We start from the raw sequence: 19,455 nt of genomic DNA, 5'->3' as shown, positions 1-19,455 counted from the left end.
TATTTATATCTTCAAATCAGGAAGCGAAAGTAGCAAGCAAGTCTTTCCTGCCTCACGTCAGCCTCTGCGCTTAGCTGATGCACTCTTGCATGCTAACAGCTTGCAGATAAAGTGTGATAAGTTTAGTATAATGTTCAGGGTATGAATAAGATCTTGCAGATGATAATGATAAATGTTAGTGAGTGTAATGACAAGTTAGAGATGTGATAACAAGCTCTTTGGTGCTGTACTTGTTTCTGTGTTAAGTCTGCATGCACTGTATGTGTGCTATTAGACTACATGAGTGTGTGAAAGCAACGTGAGCAGAGATGTCTGGGTAATTGCTGTGACAGGTCTGGGGTATCTGATGAGATGCATGGAAAGACTGCCCTGCAGAGCTGCACGAACTCCGCTGATCGTACTGTATTTTACTTCTCTGTGAGTGTGTGTTAACTCTAAAGTAAAGAGATAGAAATGGGTCTGCATGGCTGATCAGCGCTGAAGCACAGATCCGATGTCAGTTTAGGTTTATCGCTCCTTATGAAAAGCATGAAAATAGAAGGAGACAAGGGCTGTTCCTCGATCTGTTCACTGCTCAGGGATATGAGAGCAAAGGTTAGATACAGACTTCCACCTGAAGTCAAAACAATGTCTGCTTCACGCAGTTTGTGTGAACAAGAAAGGAAATGTTTCCACAAAGCTGTGTGTGTGTGTGTGTGTGTGTGTGTGTGTGTGTGTGTGCGTGTGTGCATGTGGCTGAGTCATATCAAGAAAACATCTGGAGGCATTCCTGAGACGCCTGAGTGGTGACAACAGCCAACCTGGCAGGAAAGACCGGGAAGAGAGAGGGAGGGATGAAGGGAAAGGTAAACGGAGAGCAGGGAGAGACGTGGAGAGGCTGTGGAGCGATAAAGTCACTGGGCTATAACTTTGTTTCACTCCCTACAGTCTGTCTCCACCTTATCAGTCTCCACTGATATATAACATAAGTTAAATACCACACGGATGAGACTGAACCTACTTAAAGCAGGAGTGTTGTCAGGTGGAAACCTCATATTTTCAGAGATGTACGTGTTTCAGTAACAAAACTAAGGGCCCCTTACAACTGCCTCGTTTGCTCCGAGTGTTTGGACAAATTACAGGTGTGAAACCTGCCCTAGTCTGTTGGTTTGTGAAAAACAATGAGTTGCGGTAGCACATAGAGACAAGAGTAGACCAACTACTGAATTGACATTTGGTCGGACAACTCTATAAAGAATCATTTGAAAAAAACCCAAACACAGAAATTCTGAAAGTCTTTTTTTATTTCCCAAGAGGATGAGAGAGTTGCTACCCCACATGCCACGCCATAATCATAAACTGTGATTGGCGGAACTTTAGGCTTATTTATTTTATTGCTATTTTTTTCTGGCTTTATTTTGTGACTGTATTTTTCAAATACACTGTAATAAATTCTACTTATTTTAATCAGATTAAATATAATCTTTATGTGTATGTAATTCTAAATCAAGAATTTTGAATGAATCCAACACAATAGAATTTGTCCGTTTTTAATTGACAGGCACTTCCTGTTAAGTTGTTATTAACTCAACTTGTAACGTAGTTAGATTTAATAAATAATATTGCATGCAATCTGTTGCCTCAATTTTATTGTGTAGTTATTGTTTTTTTGTTTACAGTGTATACATTGTTTTCTTTTTTATGTAGTCATTTGGAGACACAATTTATTGTTGAGGACTTATAGTCACAATACCAAAATTATGACTTTGATATGATACCCTGCTTGAATTAATTGATACCAATACTGAAACAATACAGCAGAAAGAAAACCCTAAATAAAAATAAAAATGTATCATCAACCCTTCAATAACACTGCAATATCAATATCGCAGTGATGTTGATTTTTTTCCATAAATATTACATTTACTATGTTATAAGAGGGAAAAGCAGCAAATTCTCACATTTTTAAAGCTTGGAGCCAGCCAATAGTTGCCATTTTTTGCATGAAAATCCCTGGTTGTCAAAATTGTTGCGGTGTTTTTCTTTCTATTGACTAATTAATTAACCAAGTTGTTATAGCTTTATATACAAGTTTTATATGATCTTTTTTAGAACAATTTGTGTAAACCGTTACATGACATACTTTACACACAATTTCTACAAATTGACATAACTTATAAGAATGAAGTCAAAGTTAATGTTATAAATTATTTTACTAACTCTACAGTTCTAACTCATTTTAGCACTGATTAATTAGCAAGATACCATTGCATAACACGATAATTTAGGTCATGATGGTTTGACTGCAAAATGATCACATTAGAACTCAGCTGAATACAAAACTTTTCCTTTACACTCTCTGTGCTCCTCCCACTGATAATTCTGAAACAGCCTTTGGGTGGGAAATTTTGCCCGTTTAGTTTCACGGCATCTCAGTTCCATTGCTGACACTCCTCCTTTTCATCTCTTTCTCTCCAAGCAGAGGGAGGAGTGAGGCTGCAGGGAAGAGGAGAAGAGAGACAGACACCACCCTTCCCCACGAGACAGACAAAGGCCAAGACAGCCAGAAAAGGAGACACAGGAGGGAGGAGAGAAGAGGGAGAGATGGTCAGCCAAGAAGTGATAAAGAAGCAGGTGGAGGAGAAAGGGAGGGTGGTCGACCCACAGTTCCCGAGGCGACTCATGGATAAAAGAGCATGTGAGAGCCTGCTGGGAGGCCAGACTCACTGCCAAACACACAGACATCAGACACATGAGGGGAAGGAGGACGAGAGGGAGAGCTTGTGTTCATGGGAGGAGAAGAGTTCATTGAGAGCACATTAAACCCAGTTCCAAAAATCCATTCCCAATTCCAAAAGTGATATATTTTCCTACCGTATCAATTTTTTAAATTTTTTTTTTAGCATTTTTGAAGACTTGAATCATCTTTCTAACACGTAACTTGCAATTCATTATCACAATCATAATGTTATCTTTTTAAAAATACACTTATGACTTATGCTTACAAACATCCTAAGGCAAAAGCAAGTCACAGTGTGTATGTTTTGGAAAGCAGGGGTGAGTGTGATGGCCAGGGAGGGAACGAAGGAGAGGGAGGAAGGGAAAAAAACCCAGAGAGGAGGAGGGGGAGGAGTAGGAATAGAGGGAGGCCAGTTAAACAGCAACATGCACGAGGCCTTCGTGTTGGATATGTAGCTGGATTTGGAGCATTGCCTATGCAAGTGTTATTACTAATTTGAAAATAGAAATAAAATTAGCACAAAATAGCTTCAATGAGTTTTTTAACCACCTTACAATAATAAATTAATTCAAATTACAGCTGCCATGTCCAGTTTAAATTTGAGTTTGCATGTTAATGACTTTGATCATTTGTGCGGCTATTTGTCTTTTTTCAAATTAGCAGTTCAAACGGCCCGAGAAAGTAGATGACAGAGAGCGCAAGAGCGAGAGCGAGAGCGAGAGAGAGAAAAAAAGTTGTAGTGCTGGCAGTGAAGCAGTGGGTTTAGCGGGAGAGATTAACACTCTAAGCTGTCTGATGGCCAGACACACAGGGTCTAACACCACCTCCTAACAAACAGTGAGTGAGTAAAGAAGCCAGAAGCATAATCATGTGATAACCTGATATACATCGTCTGGATCAGTGGAGTGAGGAGGGACAGTCTGGGACTCAATATGGCAGATAAATGCATGCCAACATGCTTGCAATGACAATGCAAAGATGCTGATGTTTAGCAGGTATAAGGATTATACTATTTTCACCATCAGTGTTCCAACATTTGCCAACAGTCCAAAGACAGTCAGTGTCTTAAACCTCTAGACCACCACAATGTTAAAAAATACTCTGTAAAGGAATACAATACAAATACTTTGATGACCATTTTCATTGAAATTACTTTCAATTGAAGAACTGCTTCCAGTGTGCACCTGAATTTAACAAATAAACATTACTGATTACACTACCAAGTGTTGTGGCTATTTTATAAATTGTAGACAAAAAGGAAAAAAAAAAAGATTATCCCTAAAACAGAAAAAAAATCCCAAAAGTAAATACTTTTTTTTTTTCATTAGAAGGATGATTAGATAAGAATTATGAGGAAGATCATGTTTTAAAAAGCCCGTTGCTTATTAGTCGGTTCAGCTGAGCCCCGACTAACAGCTGACCGTGATCACGTCACACCTACAAGTTGCAATGTGTGTTTGCCACAATGTGTGTGAGCATGTGGGTAGAAGGAGAAACTGGCTACAAGGACATCACATTTGTGTATTGAGAGCACCCATGGGAGACTACCTGGCAGTACATGATGAATATAACTGAGAAAGACGTGGAAGTGCACATTGATGTGCCTGTAGAGCACCCCCGGGAATCACTGTGTGTGTGTGTGTGTGTGTGTGTCACAGCAATAACGGTTTTGACAGTTGGGTTCAGGTGTGGCAACATCAGCAGAGAACTGTGCAGCAGGTCTGTGTGTGTGTGTGTGTGTGTGTGTGTGTGTGTGTGTGTGTGTGTGTGTGTGTGTGTGTGTGTGTGTTACAGGACCTGCAGGAACAAGTTCCGCTCACCAACTGTGATTATGTGGTCTTAGTTGGATGCATTACAAGTGATGTGTCTTAAGAGCAAATACATTTAAATTGCCATGAATCAAATATAAATGCAGTTTTCATTGGAAGGCTGTCCAAAAAAAAAAAAAAAAGTACATAGGTTTGTCCCACTCAATTACCGTTTTGCTTTATGTCCTTGACAGGGCAAATCAATAGAACGACACACATAACTACTTACATTTCCAAGTTTCCATGCAAGATTAACAATCTTATATCATGTTCTATGTATGAATGTGTTTTTTTTAAATTATATTCAATGACTGCCCTAGTCCTTACATACATTTTTTTTTACATTTCATAAGGCATTAAATCTCAGTAACGTAGTAAATAGATACAAGCTACGAATCAAATGGCCAGGTTTTATCCTAGTTGACAGAAGAAATACAGTATGTTATTTTTTTTGTATCTGTCAAATTTACCAGGTGACGTAATCCAGCATCTGTCGTCTAGGTTGTGCAAGAGCAGTTCTGGTATAACAAACAAGCAGCTGTTTTCATATTAAGTTTTACCTGTTACATAATTCTTTTTGCTTTAATCCATTAAATCTGTCAACATTCCCATGTTTAATATTGTTAAAAGCACTCAGCTTTACAGAGGCCCAAGCAGATACAAGTTGAATATTTGGTTTAAAAATAAAGGCATATTGTTTTGGATGCAGGTGTGGAACAACACATTACTGGAGACCGTAGATAAAGAATAGAATAGAATAGAATAGAATAGATGGATGTTTTAGCTGAGAAGTAGATGCCATCTTACTAAATTAAAAGCAGGGGAGGTTTGGTTATGTTTGAAACAGGTTATATAAAGTATTTGGGGATAATGGACCTGATTGAATAACCACAGCTTAATGTAATCAACAGTTTAATCAAGTGGGAAGGGAAAAGCATTTCAATCCAATCTCTAATTACATAGCCAAATATAATTTTAGAGCCTGCGCTTTAGTTAATTGTCCTCTGAGAGAGTCCACTTTCATTACGGCTTCTAAAAAAAGTAGTGAAATGTAAATGGTGTTCGGAGGAGAACCATGAATACCAAATGCCCCATGTCATTTAAATAGGAAAGACTTCCTAAATAAGACAACCTTTGGCTGAAAAAATAAAAAGACAGGTGTGTGTGCATAAAGGTGTATAAATCATTAGGGAGAAAAACTATGACCTCATCCTGTTGCCAGCTGTTTCTATGACAGCACAGCCTCTAGGTAACACACCAGGAAACACCTGTCCCCTCCTTTTCCTCAGCAATCTCTAACGATCCCTCTGCGTTCAGGCTTGCCGGCATTCGAATGAGCAGGAGCTGAATGAAGGCAGAGCAGGATGTCATACCGACTGAGTGTTAAAGAACTCAAGTGACCCGTGCAATACGAGCTTTGGCTGCAAAGAAGACAACTTACAGTCCAGACATGAGCTGAAGGTGGAGGTTGAAATAGAAACACAGAGGGAGAATATTTACTCCCAACTGTGTGTTCTTGCTATGGCTCGGTATTGTTCATTTATTTGCACTGCTGTCTGCCAGGACTGCACGAGGACATCATAATGTGGCACTGTGTTGCATCTGCAAACATGCACTGTTTAAATAAGCCTGACTAAATTTGTTTTTACAGCACCACCTTAAGGTCTGCAAATAACATTTGACTTTGGGTTTTTTCCTTAGAGAACAGGTATTGCACAGCAACTACAAAAGGACTTGCATTATAAGTTAAAGGGGAAGTTCACTGATTGTAGCCCATTTACTCAGGATATGGATGGTACATGGACCTGCACTTATATAGCGCTTTTCTAGTCGCTTTGCGACCACTCAAAGCCACAGACTGCGCTCATTCACCCTTTCACACACACATTCATACTGGTGGCAGAGGCTACCCTAAACGGTCCCACCTGCCACCATTGGGAATTCATTCACACACCGATGAACACAGCATCGGGAGCAATTTGGGGTTCAGTATCTTGCTCAAGGATACTTCGACATGTAGGCTGCAACGGTCAGGGATCGTACCACCAACCCTTCGGTTGGGGGCCAACCAACTCTACCAACTGAGCCACAGCCGCCCCTACTAGAATAGTGCTACTGCATATGAGAAAAAAGGTAATGTAAAGTCTGTTGTGGCTCCAGATGGAACTGTGTAAAGTCTGATAAATCACTTCAAGTGAGAGTGTTGAGTCAGCGTCAGTTGAGTCTTCGACCAAGTCCTCAGAGGTGCAGTTGCATTATGGGTAATGTAGGCCATCAGGTATTGTTTGGAATAAAAATTGATACAGCTTATTATAACAATTTCTGCAGATTACAACCCAATTCACATTTGTATATTTATTACACAATTAAAAAGCAATGAAATCGACAGCTTTGCCATTTTCTGGCTCCCTGCCAATTCTTCTGCCCTTTGCCAGCTCTGTCGCTGCAGCTTGTGCGGTGCATGCAGATGAGCAGCGCCCTTTTGCTGGGGCTCCTCGCTCACCCGCTGGGTGGAGCTGGGGGGGGAGAGCTGGGCGCTGGCAGCATGGAGGGAGGCATTTCAAATATCCATAATGCCATGTATCCAATAGAGCATGTTTTCTGGTAATTCAATTAGAAAGTCTATTTGATGGTAAAGCCAGTTATTGTATACTTTGTGTGAATTAAATACAACCCTGATTCCAAAAAATTTGGGATGCTGTTTAAAATGTTGATAAAAGCAATAGTTTTTTGACCCAGCATTTGAAATCATATAGAAAAAATATACATGCAATAGACAATTGATTTAGTTTTAACAACAAATATCGTCATATTTCACGGCCTGAGACCTGGTAGATGTATATGACCATATTCAAATGTGTCCTGTCACAGAGGATTTTTACTCTGATTTCAATTTAACATAATGCCTGGCATAACAAGAGTAAAACATGGAGCGGTGACACAACAGACACAACTTCTTTATTTAGATTTGGTTCACTTCTCAATTGTTGTTCTTTCTGGTTAGAGTAGCTCAACATATCTAATAACGAACCAAGAGTCTCAATACTAATGTTAAATAAATAATGATGTCTCTTTTACATTTTGAACTGATTTAATTGAAAGTGATTTGACTGCAGCTCCACCCAGCTAGCCAACCATCCAAGCACCCACCCAGAGTTTTCAGCCCGAGTCGCTGAACCTCCCAGTGGGCCCAATGTTATCAGTGTAACTCGATCTCCAACCCTTTCTAATGAGAGGGATTGTTTGTGGGGAGACTTTAATAACTCCCATAGCCTATTTATATCTTACAAGTCACACCCGCTGTATATGACGCACAAAACACACACACGCACATTAACTTTGACAAAGCCTGTCTATGCTGCAGGGGAAGATCTTATCTAAAAATCATGCTTCTAAATATTTGCCAACTTTACGCAGTCAAAACAAATATGAAATACTCACATGCATTTTTAATCTGTTTACCAAAGCCATCATACAGCAATCTACTGTATTTATTTTTAGATGCTGATAAAATGTTTTCCGACTGTGGAAATACGCCAGACCGCCAACAGTCTCCATCGATATATATTAACAGAGCAGGTTTGTGGATGAGACAATTAGCAAGATGTAATAACTTATTCAGAGAGGTAACCCTGTTTAGCCTGCAAGTGTGCAGTGTTTTTGGCTGCAGGCTGGTTAAAAGCAACAACAGCACTTAAAAGCAAAAGTCTTTTCCTTCTAATTATCCCCAGTGGAGGACGGCTCTTGAGGTCCGACTATATCCAAACGGGAAAACAAGAGGGCGGGCTGTAGAGGGAGACGAGGAGGAGAGCAGCTGGTGTGTAGCCTGGACAGGAAGGAGGGAGAAAAGAGGGGAGTACGATAACAGAAGGGCAACATAGTAGATCACTTTACACTCACGACTGTTGCTGCTGGTCCAGAACTATTCATCAGGGGGAGTTTGGTCAGAGGCCTGAAAATATTTCTGTAATGTCGCAGTGGAAGTAATAAAAAAAGAAGGGGCTACACTGAAATATGATTAATGAAAGGTAATGACAGCCTCTTTAACACTGATATACCACCGTACATCAGCGTCTGGCAAGTGTTGGTGTAACACTCCCTCCAACACATCATCACTGCGACATCTCTGGCTCTGTAAAGATCAGCCAGCAAAGAACTGCCAATCATTCAGTGATGGCTGTGGGTGAGGACTGATGAGCAACTCTTAAAGAATGAGTGGGTTTCATTACTACAGGGCTTGACAGGAGAAACTGCCCTGTTGCCTCTGGTAACTAGACTTGGACCATTGTCACCATTTCCCTCGGTGGCTACTCCTGCTGGCAACCACTTTTCATGGTAGAAACACTCTCTGCCCTTCTCCTGCTTGAGTGAGAGAACTAACGTCTCATTAAACAGGCCACAAGACAGCAAAGCGTGTACAGAAAGAGTCTCCTCCGACTGAAGTAGAGAAATTCTACTCTAGATTTCCACAGCCTATCCACCAGAGATTTTCTAACTGCAACATGTAATGCTTTCTAATTGTTAAATCAAAATTAAATTCTTTTAAGGGGGTACAGCATGTAGTAATGGTCCCAAGGCTGCAACAGAACCCAAGATGTTGTGATAATGTGACGATTTAACCACTTGAGTACCAAGGCGCTACAATATGTATCAATTGGGGCTAGACAATTAATCAAATGTTTTCTCAAAATCGCAATACAGACAAAGAAAAAAAACAAATATCAATATCAGCCTCAAAAGCCCAGTATAAGTAGTGCTACACACTACTGAACATGAACACAACCATTTACAAACTGTTCAAAATATTCCCAAAAAACAAGAAATTTTTGTCTATATTTTTTTCCATTGCTGTAGCACCCAACAGACTATAATCTGACCTGACCATTTCCACATCCTTGTTGGCCAGTAAACATTTCTTTGACAATTCACAAAATCAATTAAAGTATGTGAAATAGTAATAGTCAAATAGTAAAGCTAAATTACCAAATTACCTGTTTTGGGCACCACCTGCAAAATCATTGTGAAGTGCATCAAAACTAACCAAATTACTGTAGACTTCCTTAACAAGCTTTGTTAAACTTTTGACTGACTTAAGCACGCTACAGATTGTGTAATTTATCTGATGTGTTTACTTCATTACCACATTATGTGTAATGTAGCATTATGGTGACTCGTATTAATCTTATCTACCATATGCAAGTTTCAAGCTGCTCTGTGGTCAGTCAGACATGACACAGCATCCTTCCCTAACCAACATCCTCCATCGCTTTCAGTTTGACATTTTTGCTGCTCGTTTCCACCATTTACTTGCATTATATGCACCAATTTGCCATTTTAATTGGTCACCACATCCTGACATACTACATGGTTAAGCCACAGAGTTTCTAAATTTGACAGAAAATATTTTGGAGCCCACAATATGCCATGGAAACTCTGCCATCAGTCTGTCATCTTTTTAGATAGAGTCACTAAAGACCATAGAGCGAAAATAATATTTATTTTTTGGTCCAAGACCACAAATGTATGCCAAGTCATGCTCAGTCTGCCAGGTCCACCAGGGGTTTTCTGTAGTAAAACTTACAGTGAGGTTGGTTTAACCTGGTAATGGAGGGCCGGAATATTATTTAGAGACTACTTTTGGCAACCTTCTTCAAACCCTGCAAGGGAAAAAACTGTATTCAAATTCCCTCTAATTCCATAGCGACATGGCAAGCAAGATTAAGTATTTTCCCCACTGGTCACGCTAACGGATACGGTCTAAAGGCTGTAAAGAAACAGAAAATATATAGTTTATTACCTGTTAAATTAAATGATTAAATAGAACAAACCTCCAGTTGATAGGTGTCAAAGTATGCTAAACATGATCAGATAAAAATAACTGTGATCCCTCTAATGAGGTTCACACATATTTGTGCGTTTTTATGCTTTTTCGTTGCAGTGTGAGCTTGAGGGAACCATGCCTAGTTTATCCCATTAAGTTGGCTGATATTGCTTTGTTCATGAACTGTTTACCAGCCGGCCTCCTGCTGTGGGGGAAATCACCATGCATGAATCACCATTATGCGTGCAAAAGGATGAGAACATTGTCCACATAAGGGGTGGCAGGGTGGGACCTGTTCAAAAATTAAAAACATTTAAGCTATGAGGGAATGTTTATTTTCCAAGTCTTGCACATATTGTTCATCCAAGCACTATTAAAGCAATGGAATACAGATGTAAATACACATACTTAATACAAAATCTCTATCAAAATATGCTGTTTCCTGATGGTGTCTCTAGTAAACTACGGCTCTAATATTGCACCAGCTTAGCAGTCCTCAAATATCTTGTCCTATTTGTGGAAGAGTGCATTTCACCAAACTGAAAACCCTCCAAGAGATTACGACATAATGCTCTGTTGATTTCTTTCTACTAAGAAAAAAAATCTTTGACCTTTTAATGCAACAACGAAAGCATGTGACAGCTCAATGTTGGGTTTTACACAAACAGGCAGACCGAACTACTTTGTTTACTTGCTGGGAGGGTCACCAGAACAACTAAATAAATTTTTCATCCCGAATGTCGAGCCTCATATTTGAACACAGGATACTAACTAGGCTTTCAACCGCTCTTTCTACATCTCTCAACATACATTTGAAGCTGTCGATTCCTGCAAAAGCAGCAGCTCCAGTGATAGTTAACCGAGCGGAGTGGCTGTTTAAACAGCGTGGCAGTGCTGATGCATGGGGCTGAAATCGATGCATGTGGCCCGGGGGCCCTGGGCACTGCCATAATGAGGAAGGGTCAAGGGTCAAGGTATGTCAGTATAAGGCTGCTGGTGTTGACAAGCCATGTGAGAGGGAAAGTGAGAAATTACTGCAGTTATATAATGAAACTTCAAAAGAATAAAACAAAGAAGGATTGGTACACAACTACAGCATCTGTAAACTCTTTGAAACAAACAAACACAGCAATAAAATGTCTGTTAAAGCTGAGTTTTGGCTGAGTGACCCACCCTGACCTACTTGCTCCTCTACATCGTCTTGACCACTCCTGCTGTTTTCCAGTCCTACTACAACTGGTGGGGTTCATTGGCCAAGGGTGATCGGTGATGTAATGACAGTGTGTGAGCTCAGCGTTGCTGGCCTGTGGGTGTGTGTGTGTGTGTGTGTCTGGGGAGAAGGAGGGGTCCATGTGAAGCAGGAATGTAGGGGTACATTACTATGAGGTCATGGGAATTATAGGGTATTTGCACAGAGGGAAGGCGAGATGTGAATGAGTGATAAAGAAAGAGGGCAAAAACTGTGAAGCCCAAACACAGTTTTAAAAACACTCCTGCTCATTTCTGGACATAAGCAACTCAAACACCATTAACCACACATGGTATGTGGAGCTTTGCTACCCAGCATGAGGGTGTGCAGCCCGGTTGGTTAGTTGGATGGTAAGGGTGTGGTCACCAACATGCTCCCGCCAGGATGAGGAAAATGAACTCACAGTGAACTGAATGTGATCTGGGCTGCTGGTGTCAGACAATACAAGCTATTGTAGTGCTGCGGCTGTAGAGCCTCATCATCAGCATAATGCCCTTTAGACCTCCCCTTCCCTCAGCCCTCCACCCTCAGGCCCAAGCAAAGCCTTACCCACATGTGAACTGCTGCTATCAGAGCAGCAATGAGCCGACTACAGAAGTGCTTTTCAAAATGGCCAAGTCACAGTGCAAAAGGTTAGACATGATGCATTTCATTAATGAACGACGGTATAATCTGTTAACAATGGGCTGCGCAACTGCATTTCAGTCATGAGAGACTTAATTTATTCGGGGAAAACGTCTGAACACAGCTGGTCTAGTCGGCAGCCAACTATAAGCTGTGTCAGCACTTCTCTCTTAGAAACAGAAGATTGTAGTTGGCCAAAACAATTCCACGATTAAGTTAATTCAGAAGCTGTGCAGGAGCGTTTCATATCACATTTCTCAGCGCCAAGTGTCGTGGAAATGCATGTTAATGTTTTAATTTTTCTGAGCACTTTAAAGCAGCTCTAATGCATATACATAATGAACGCAGCTTCCTTTGGCTTTACAGAGCTCAAACTCTACTGTTTTGGTTCACTGTCGCTACTCTGAGAGCTTCATTTTTGGCCACAGCAGTCAGCTGTTTTCAGAGTAAAAGCTCTGATAAACCCACAGTACACTAGCTGCTAGACACCAAACAGCAGACAGACACAGTTAGTCTCGCCAGTGAACATAGTGGAACAATTAGCAGCTTCTTATCCAAAGTTTTGTGGTCCAGTCTCAAAGTAGTCTCATCTTTATATTTTTGTTGTTTTATACACCTTAAAAAGAAGAACCTATATTCCAGTTCAGCTGCATTTTAATGACAAACTTGAATAAACACATCCATGACAAAGACCAACTAGATAGCGAGTACTTTAAAGCTTTGCTCTGGAAAATGGCCCATGACTGGGACATAGATGAGCGTCTGTAATGTGAAAACCATATGGAGACACTGAATAGAGCCAATCAACAGAGGACAGTAGCCTGACTGTGCCAAACACTTAGATGCAGCATAGATTGTAACTTCAGCGCTGACTACGCAAGGAGCCTTTTTGATCATAATCACATGGGAATTAGAAAAATTCATGGGATGCATTTCTGCTTCATTCATCTACATGTTCAGTTGCTTTACTAATCCATTATGCATTAGGTTGGTAACTGTTTTATAGATGCTATAATTTCCTTGAATGTCAGACAACATAAAGCACACAGTCAGTAGAGCCAATATGAGGTTTTGATCATGTGTTACAAGCCTAAATATAGCATTGTTCATGTGAGAAATTGTATCATATGATAGGGAGTCCTGTTAGACTACATTGTTTTATTAAACTGAGACGCCTGACAGAAAAATGAATGAGCATACTGGCTCTCTCTCCAAGTCTCCAGTTGCTCAACTGTTCCTTGGTGCATTATTGTGGATTCTGTCTGCCTACATGGCCACAGGGCAGCGCTGAGAAAAGCCTACTCTGTGCACATAACTGTCTCCTTACGTCATGGTAAGGCTTATGGGAAGCACTCCTATGCATTCCCTGGAGTGTCTGACTCTGTATGTGTGTGTCAGCTGTTGTATCTGTGTGTTTGGGAGAGTGTGCACTTGTGAACATGAACATTTGTGCTCATGTACATTTTGGGAAGTGTGTCTCATGTTGTCTGGGCTTTTTCTAACTAACAAACGAAGAGCAAAACATGTCGAACAAGCAGATCCCTCAGTGTATACTGTATTGTACAGAAACAACACATCCCCCCCCTCCATTCCATTCTTGTCTCCCCCTCTAACCTTTATCAGGAAGTGTGACGCAGTTGGGTTCAGACTCCTATTGGGGCTGTTTAATATTGTCTTCCTGTAGGGGCAAACAAATGGGACGCCATGGGAGGGGTGTAGGTCTCCACTGCCTGCTTGATATCTATGATGACAGCAGCTGAAAGGGGAATTCCACTGATTTTGCACAAAAAGACAGTTTATGTGTGTTGGGGCGCTCTGGGGAGCCAATGCAAAAGTGCCATTAACCTGTACTTTGTAATGGACAGCAAGGGCCGACTCCACTGGCTTCAAAAAGAAGTCAGATTTGATAGAAGTCTGAGAAATTGACCCTGCTTCTCACTTTACTTATTACCTCAGAAAATATTCTCAAAATTAGTTTATGGTCCCAATCGTTAGATTCAAGTCCTCTTCAATACAGCATGGTGGTGATTTGGAGTAAAATAGACAATAAAGCCAGGTAGCTACCAGGGTGCTTTTCTGTGTTTTCATATTAGAACTTTGACCCGTTCACATCACATTACACATTCAACTTACGCACTAAAGACACCCAATAAAAAACGACTAATTCTTTGCTCTTGTTTCTGGACTATCAAGACAAAGAAGGGGAATAATGGTTTCCAGTGTTGTCAACACAGCAGCCTAGAAAGCACCCTCTCTTGTTTCCTGCTGTAAGTCAAAGATCAAAGGGAGCTTTGTCCATCTCCATCTCATCTTCTCTGCTTTCCTTCTTGAACTGTGAGCCCCATGTGGGTTTGGCCGAAACAAACTAAAACAGCACCCCAAAAGAAACATCAGAACTGCTTTTGATCATCTTGGTATTTCTGTTTATCTGCTGATGATCGCTGTCCTGTTTTTAGGAGAAGAACATGACTAGTTTGTTCTTGTGGACTGCAGCAAAATCTGCTGTTGTTGTTGGGTGGTTCACTCAATCAATGACATATCTCCCAGCTGATCATTGGAGAAGTAAACTAATAACTAAATTTAGCTGCATCTGTCTGGCACAGATTTTCTAACCCTGATTGTTTCCCATATGAGAATTTCTGATGCAGAGTAATTGAAAGCCACTTTTACATCTGTTTACATAATAAGCTGTCTAGCCAGGGGGCATTAAGGCATGAAAGATAGAATTAAACCTGGTTGAAGTGGCAAACTAACCCGTCATAAAGCTTTGAAAAGCAGTAAGATAACATGCTGCACTTGAGCAGCATAATTAAACACATACTGTGGCTCATTTTATTACAGTCACGTGCTGGAGTTCATGACTTCCTGAAACTAATTAAGGGGGGGGAAAAAAACTGATAAGGAACAGTTAGTGGAGACATTGCCCATGTGTAGAGAGATATGTCAAAGATAAATGTTATGTGACTGCAATTAGTGATTTTTAAAATGAGTCTGCAGATTATTCCCTTGTGTCTCTGTTGTTTGGCAATTAAGCTGTAAAAGAGATTCATCACTTATCAAAAGAGCAATGAATTATATGTTGGCCAACCAACCGGCTGATTATTTCAGCTCTAAGATGTTGAATTTCATACTAGACTAAAACTGTGAATAGACCCAAGGACAAATACTTAAACCATGATCTCCACCAACAATGAAAGTCTTGAGAATCAATAGAAACACCTACTCAACTGTTGAGTTAATAGTGGACTGAGCAACAGGTAGACTGCAAGTTATGTCATCAGGCAATCCCAGTCTGTATTCTGTGAGAACATGATTTTCTACATGAGCCTGTATCGACAAAAGGGCTCTTAAAGAGCGGAGACCTCGACCAAGGTCAAATACTTTATCTTGCAATGGTTACAAAAGTGAAAAATAAATTGTCTATCCACTTTATGATTAGGATCCACACCACAAATTCATGGGTTCTGCCTTGGCATTTAATCAATATAAAGATGCAGATTTATAGAAGAGGAAGATATGTGGGCAAACAAGGAGTGTTAAGTGTTAAGTCAGCATTTTATGACGTTGGGGACTTGTTCTTCGTCAGTCCTAGTATTGATTGTCTCACTTCTACATTTTCACCTGCACCTGTCTCTGACTTGGCTACTTCTAATTATAGTGTATATCAATGTTAACTAGTCTCATGTTTCACTGCCTGCAATGCATTCTCAACTGACTGACAGGTAAAGCACATACACCTGCCTCACCTGCACGATGGCTAGCACCTGTATTTCTGGACTCCACATTTGCAGGTCAACTGATACACGAGACTTGCTTAGACTTGGATGTCAAAGTATGTCAAGCTCTACTGAAACTGTAGCTCACTAAGTTCAGTTGTATGAATTTCATGAATCTCATCTGCCTTCCCACGCTCTCTGTTGTAAGGATTTCAAAATAAATGTTGACATTTTACTAGCGTTGCGCTAAGCTCAGTGACAGCAAAGCAAAGCAAAGATAAAATAACCAATTGCCTATTGTGCTACATCAGGGAATTGTGGTGCTTGCCTTCAGCGCACAACTACTCCTAGCAAAATGCAAAGGAAGCAGCCTTTTTGCTTACTAATGCATCATGAGCGAGTGATGCCAAATGGGAGTTGGGAATGGTGTGAGTAAGGTGCGTTGTTTAATAACAAACACCACTATTTTGCCTGGGTGCACCTGCCTTTACTCTGTATTTCCACACACACACAACACTCTGAAGGCACAAAGCTCAAGTATGACCCACATCATGGCACATTCAGTGCAACACCAAGGTGACTGAACACTGCATGAGCCCTCTCCAAAACCAGAAAGTGTCCCATCATACATTATTAACAAGAGACAAACTATCCGTTTCCAATTCTACTGAGTGGTTGGTGTTTCCTCTCAGTGGGGTCCCTGGTCCACCAAAGGTCCCCGAGAATCCTCCAGGGATCCCCCCGGAAAATCAGGAATATTACAGATATAAAGAAAAGATATATTTCAATACAGACCTGTCATCTAATGGATTTGTGTTTGACCCTTTTTGTCATTTAAAGCAGTGGTTCCCAACTTGGGGGTTGCATTCCAAGAAAAATCTTAGGGGTCATAAAAGATTAAGAGAAGGGAAAAAATGCATTTAATATAATTAGGGCTGCAAGCCGTCATTATTTACATGAAATTAATTATTTACATGATTAATCGTTTGGTCTATAAAATAGTGACAAATGTCGATCTCAATTTCTTAAAGTCCAAGGTGATGTTCAGTCCAAAAGCCACAGATATTAATTTTAATATGAAAGCAGGACATCTCCATATTGGAGGGACTGAAAACAGCATTTTTGTTTTGCCATTTTTTGAAACATGAAACATAACTGTAAAAATGAATCGATCAACCAAATATTTGGCATGCATCTTCCTGTCCTCTGACTTATCGATTATTGTTGCAGCTCTACAGGTTTTTTTTTTTCTTCCTCCTGACATTTCTCTCAATTTGCTTACTGGATGCTTTTACCTCATCGGCCTACAAAAATCTGACTTTAAAATCACTCTTTGGTCTAACTGCTCACAACTAAGGCCATGTGATGAGGGGGGTCACAAACAGATATGGCTTCCTTTTAAGTGGTAACAAGCTAACAAAATGTTGGGATCCACTGGTTTAAAGTATTAATTTTCGAGTATAAGTCAGAGGACCACCCAATATCCTTTTCAAAATCAAAAGGCAGCAAATCATGAAGTTAAATCAGACGATGCAGGCAGGTTGCAGGACATCTCATCTATTCAACTTACTTGTATGGAGTCGTTCGCCATCGTTGTCCCTGTTGCTCTGTTGTCAGCCAGTTTGCAATTTCACAGACAACCTGTGCACATGTGGGATTTAGACTTCACGTCAGCGTATTGTCTCCTTTCCAAGACAATGAAATGAAATGACTGTTAACAGGACAGGTTGTTCGTCCTCTGAGCGTTATCTCAAACTTTATACACAAAGTCTGTATTGACACAAAGGCAAACAGTCAAGAGGTAATCCGCATTGTTGGTTTGCCTGGCCGCGCCTGAATTGATCCTCCCTGTGCTGTGTTTAAACAACGTTAGCTCTCACTCCACAAAAATGAAATGCGTCTGCACGTTTGAAGAAAAAAAAAGGACTTTCGCATAACAGCATCCGAATAAAACTAAAGAAGCTCAACAGTCATTGTGCATCTTGCCATTCAACAGCTAGCAAAAGAGCCCAATAAAATCCACCGCTCCTCCGTCATGTCCTGCTGAACCCCAGCCGAGATAAGCTCACATCCACGGGCAACGTGAAATGAAAGAAAGCCCCTTCTTCCCTCTCTTCTTTTCCCGGTAACATCCGTGAAACGTGAACACGCCTCAGTCTCTTGTCTCTAGCACATGCCACACACAAAAAGCCGCCTGTCAGTCCTTCACGAGCTGCTCATACAGTCAAAACGAGGGGACAATAGAAAGCGAGTCTGTCCGTTAAAATATCCCGCAAGCTGAGGTCAAAAAACGCTCAAAGGTAGAAAATAAAAAACCCGTTCTTCGTTACGGTTCACAGGATGAGTGCAGACAACACCTCATCACATTCAAACAGCGGGTCACTGAAGCAGAGCAGCACATACCACTTGTACACTAGACCCCACTGCGCGCTCCCGACGCTAGAGCAATGCCGCCCGGGCGTTCATTGGTCAAGGGCTGGGCGGCGGGGGCGCGCCCGGATGTATCATGTGACCTGCGCTATGTTGTCGTTGTCAACTGTAACTTCTAATGAACCAACTGTTGAACACGTCGAGTCTAATGAGAACAACACAGGGATGGAAGAAGTACTCAAATTTAAAAATACAATGCAAAAATACTCCGTTGCAAGCAAAAGTCCTGCATTTGGAATCCTAAGTAAAAGCATCAAAATATTGTTTTTTTTGTTGTTGTTTTTTTAAATATAGGCCTAGTTGTTTTAAAAAAAATTTTTTATAGCTACTTTTAACCCTCTGGGATCTGAGCCTATTTGCCCTTCATATAGGCTACCACATAATATTTACTATACTCATGTTTGGTATTTGGTATTTTCTCAGCACAACTTCAACATGATCTGACAATTATTTTTTCACTTTAACCCACTTTATTGACACATTGAGCCCAAAAATACATAATAAATCATGAAATCTGAAATAAAATTGTACTATTTATGACAGTTAAAACCACAAATATGATCAATGAACTGTTTAAGACCTGAAAAATGTAAAACATAGGTTACAAATATGAACATGTAAAGGTAAAATTCAAATATAATAAAACGATACATAAAAATTCCCATAAAACATGTTTATTTATAGGAACCGTGATGATTGAACCCCTTTTTTTCCATTTTTACAGAATGCCAAGCCTGCCTCGTCCCATTTTTTGTAATATCAAATTAAAACGATCATATCTTGTTACGGGGCTTTGAAAAAAGCCCCATGAAACTTCCCCAGTTTGTTAGACAATATTTTTTTACATTACAAGTTTTTTTAATTTTATGTTCAGATTCTATGTCAGAATTTACATAAATATACAGGACATACACCTGAAAACTGGATAAAGCACATTTCAGAGCTATTATTTTATTTTGTTGATAGATAAGTTTTTTACTGAAGGAAATGGAGATATCGTCTTTTATCATTTCACAAATCAGAAAATACTGTCAAAAGTCATTAAAAATGTTTTTAAGAACAAAATGTGATATAAATCAGGGTATGAA

General features: G+C 40.2%; 1 protein-coding gene across 1 annotated transcript in view; it reads right to left on the bottom strand.

Moving 5' to 3' along the window:
• The window catches only part of pkn1a (protein kinase N1a), a 57,872-nt gene extending 39,500 nt beyond the window's left edge, over positions 1–18,372 (bottom strand). The window contains exon 1 of the mRNA XM_059340205.1: positions 17,508–18,372. Coding sequence (XP_059196188.1) covers positions 17,508–17,528 — 21 coding nt within the window. The 5' untranslated portion in view covers positions 17,529–18,372. The remainder of the gene's footprint in view (positions 1–17,507) is intronic.
• Positions 18,373–19,455: the final 1,083 nt, after the last annotated feature.

The sequence above is a fragment of the Centropristis striata genome, chromosome 1 (assembly GCF_030273125.1).
Source record: "Centropristis striata isolate RG_2023a ecotype Rhode Island chromosome 1, C.striata_1.0, whole genome shotgun sequence".
Taxonomy (NCBI): domain Eukaryota; kingdom Metazoa; phylum Chordata; class Actinopteri; order Perciformes; family Serranidae; genus Centropristis; species Centropristis striata.
This window is presented reverse-complemented; position numbering and strand designations above follow the sequence as displayed.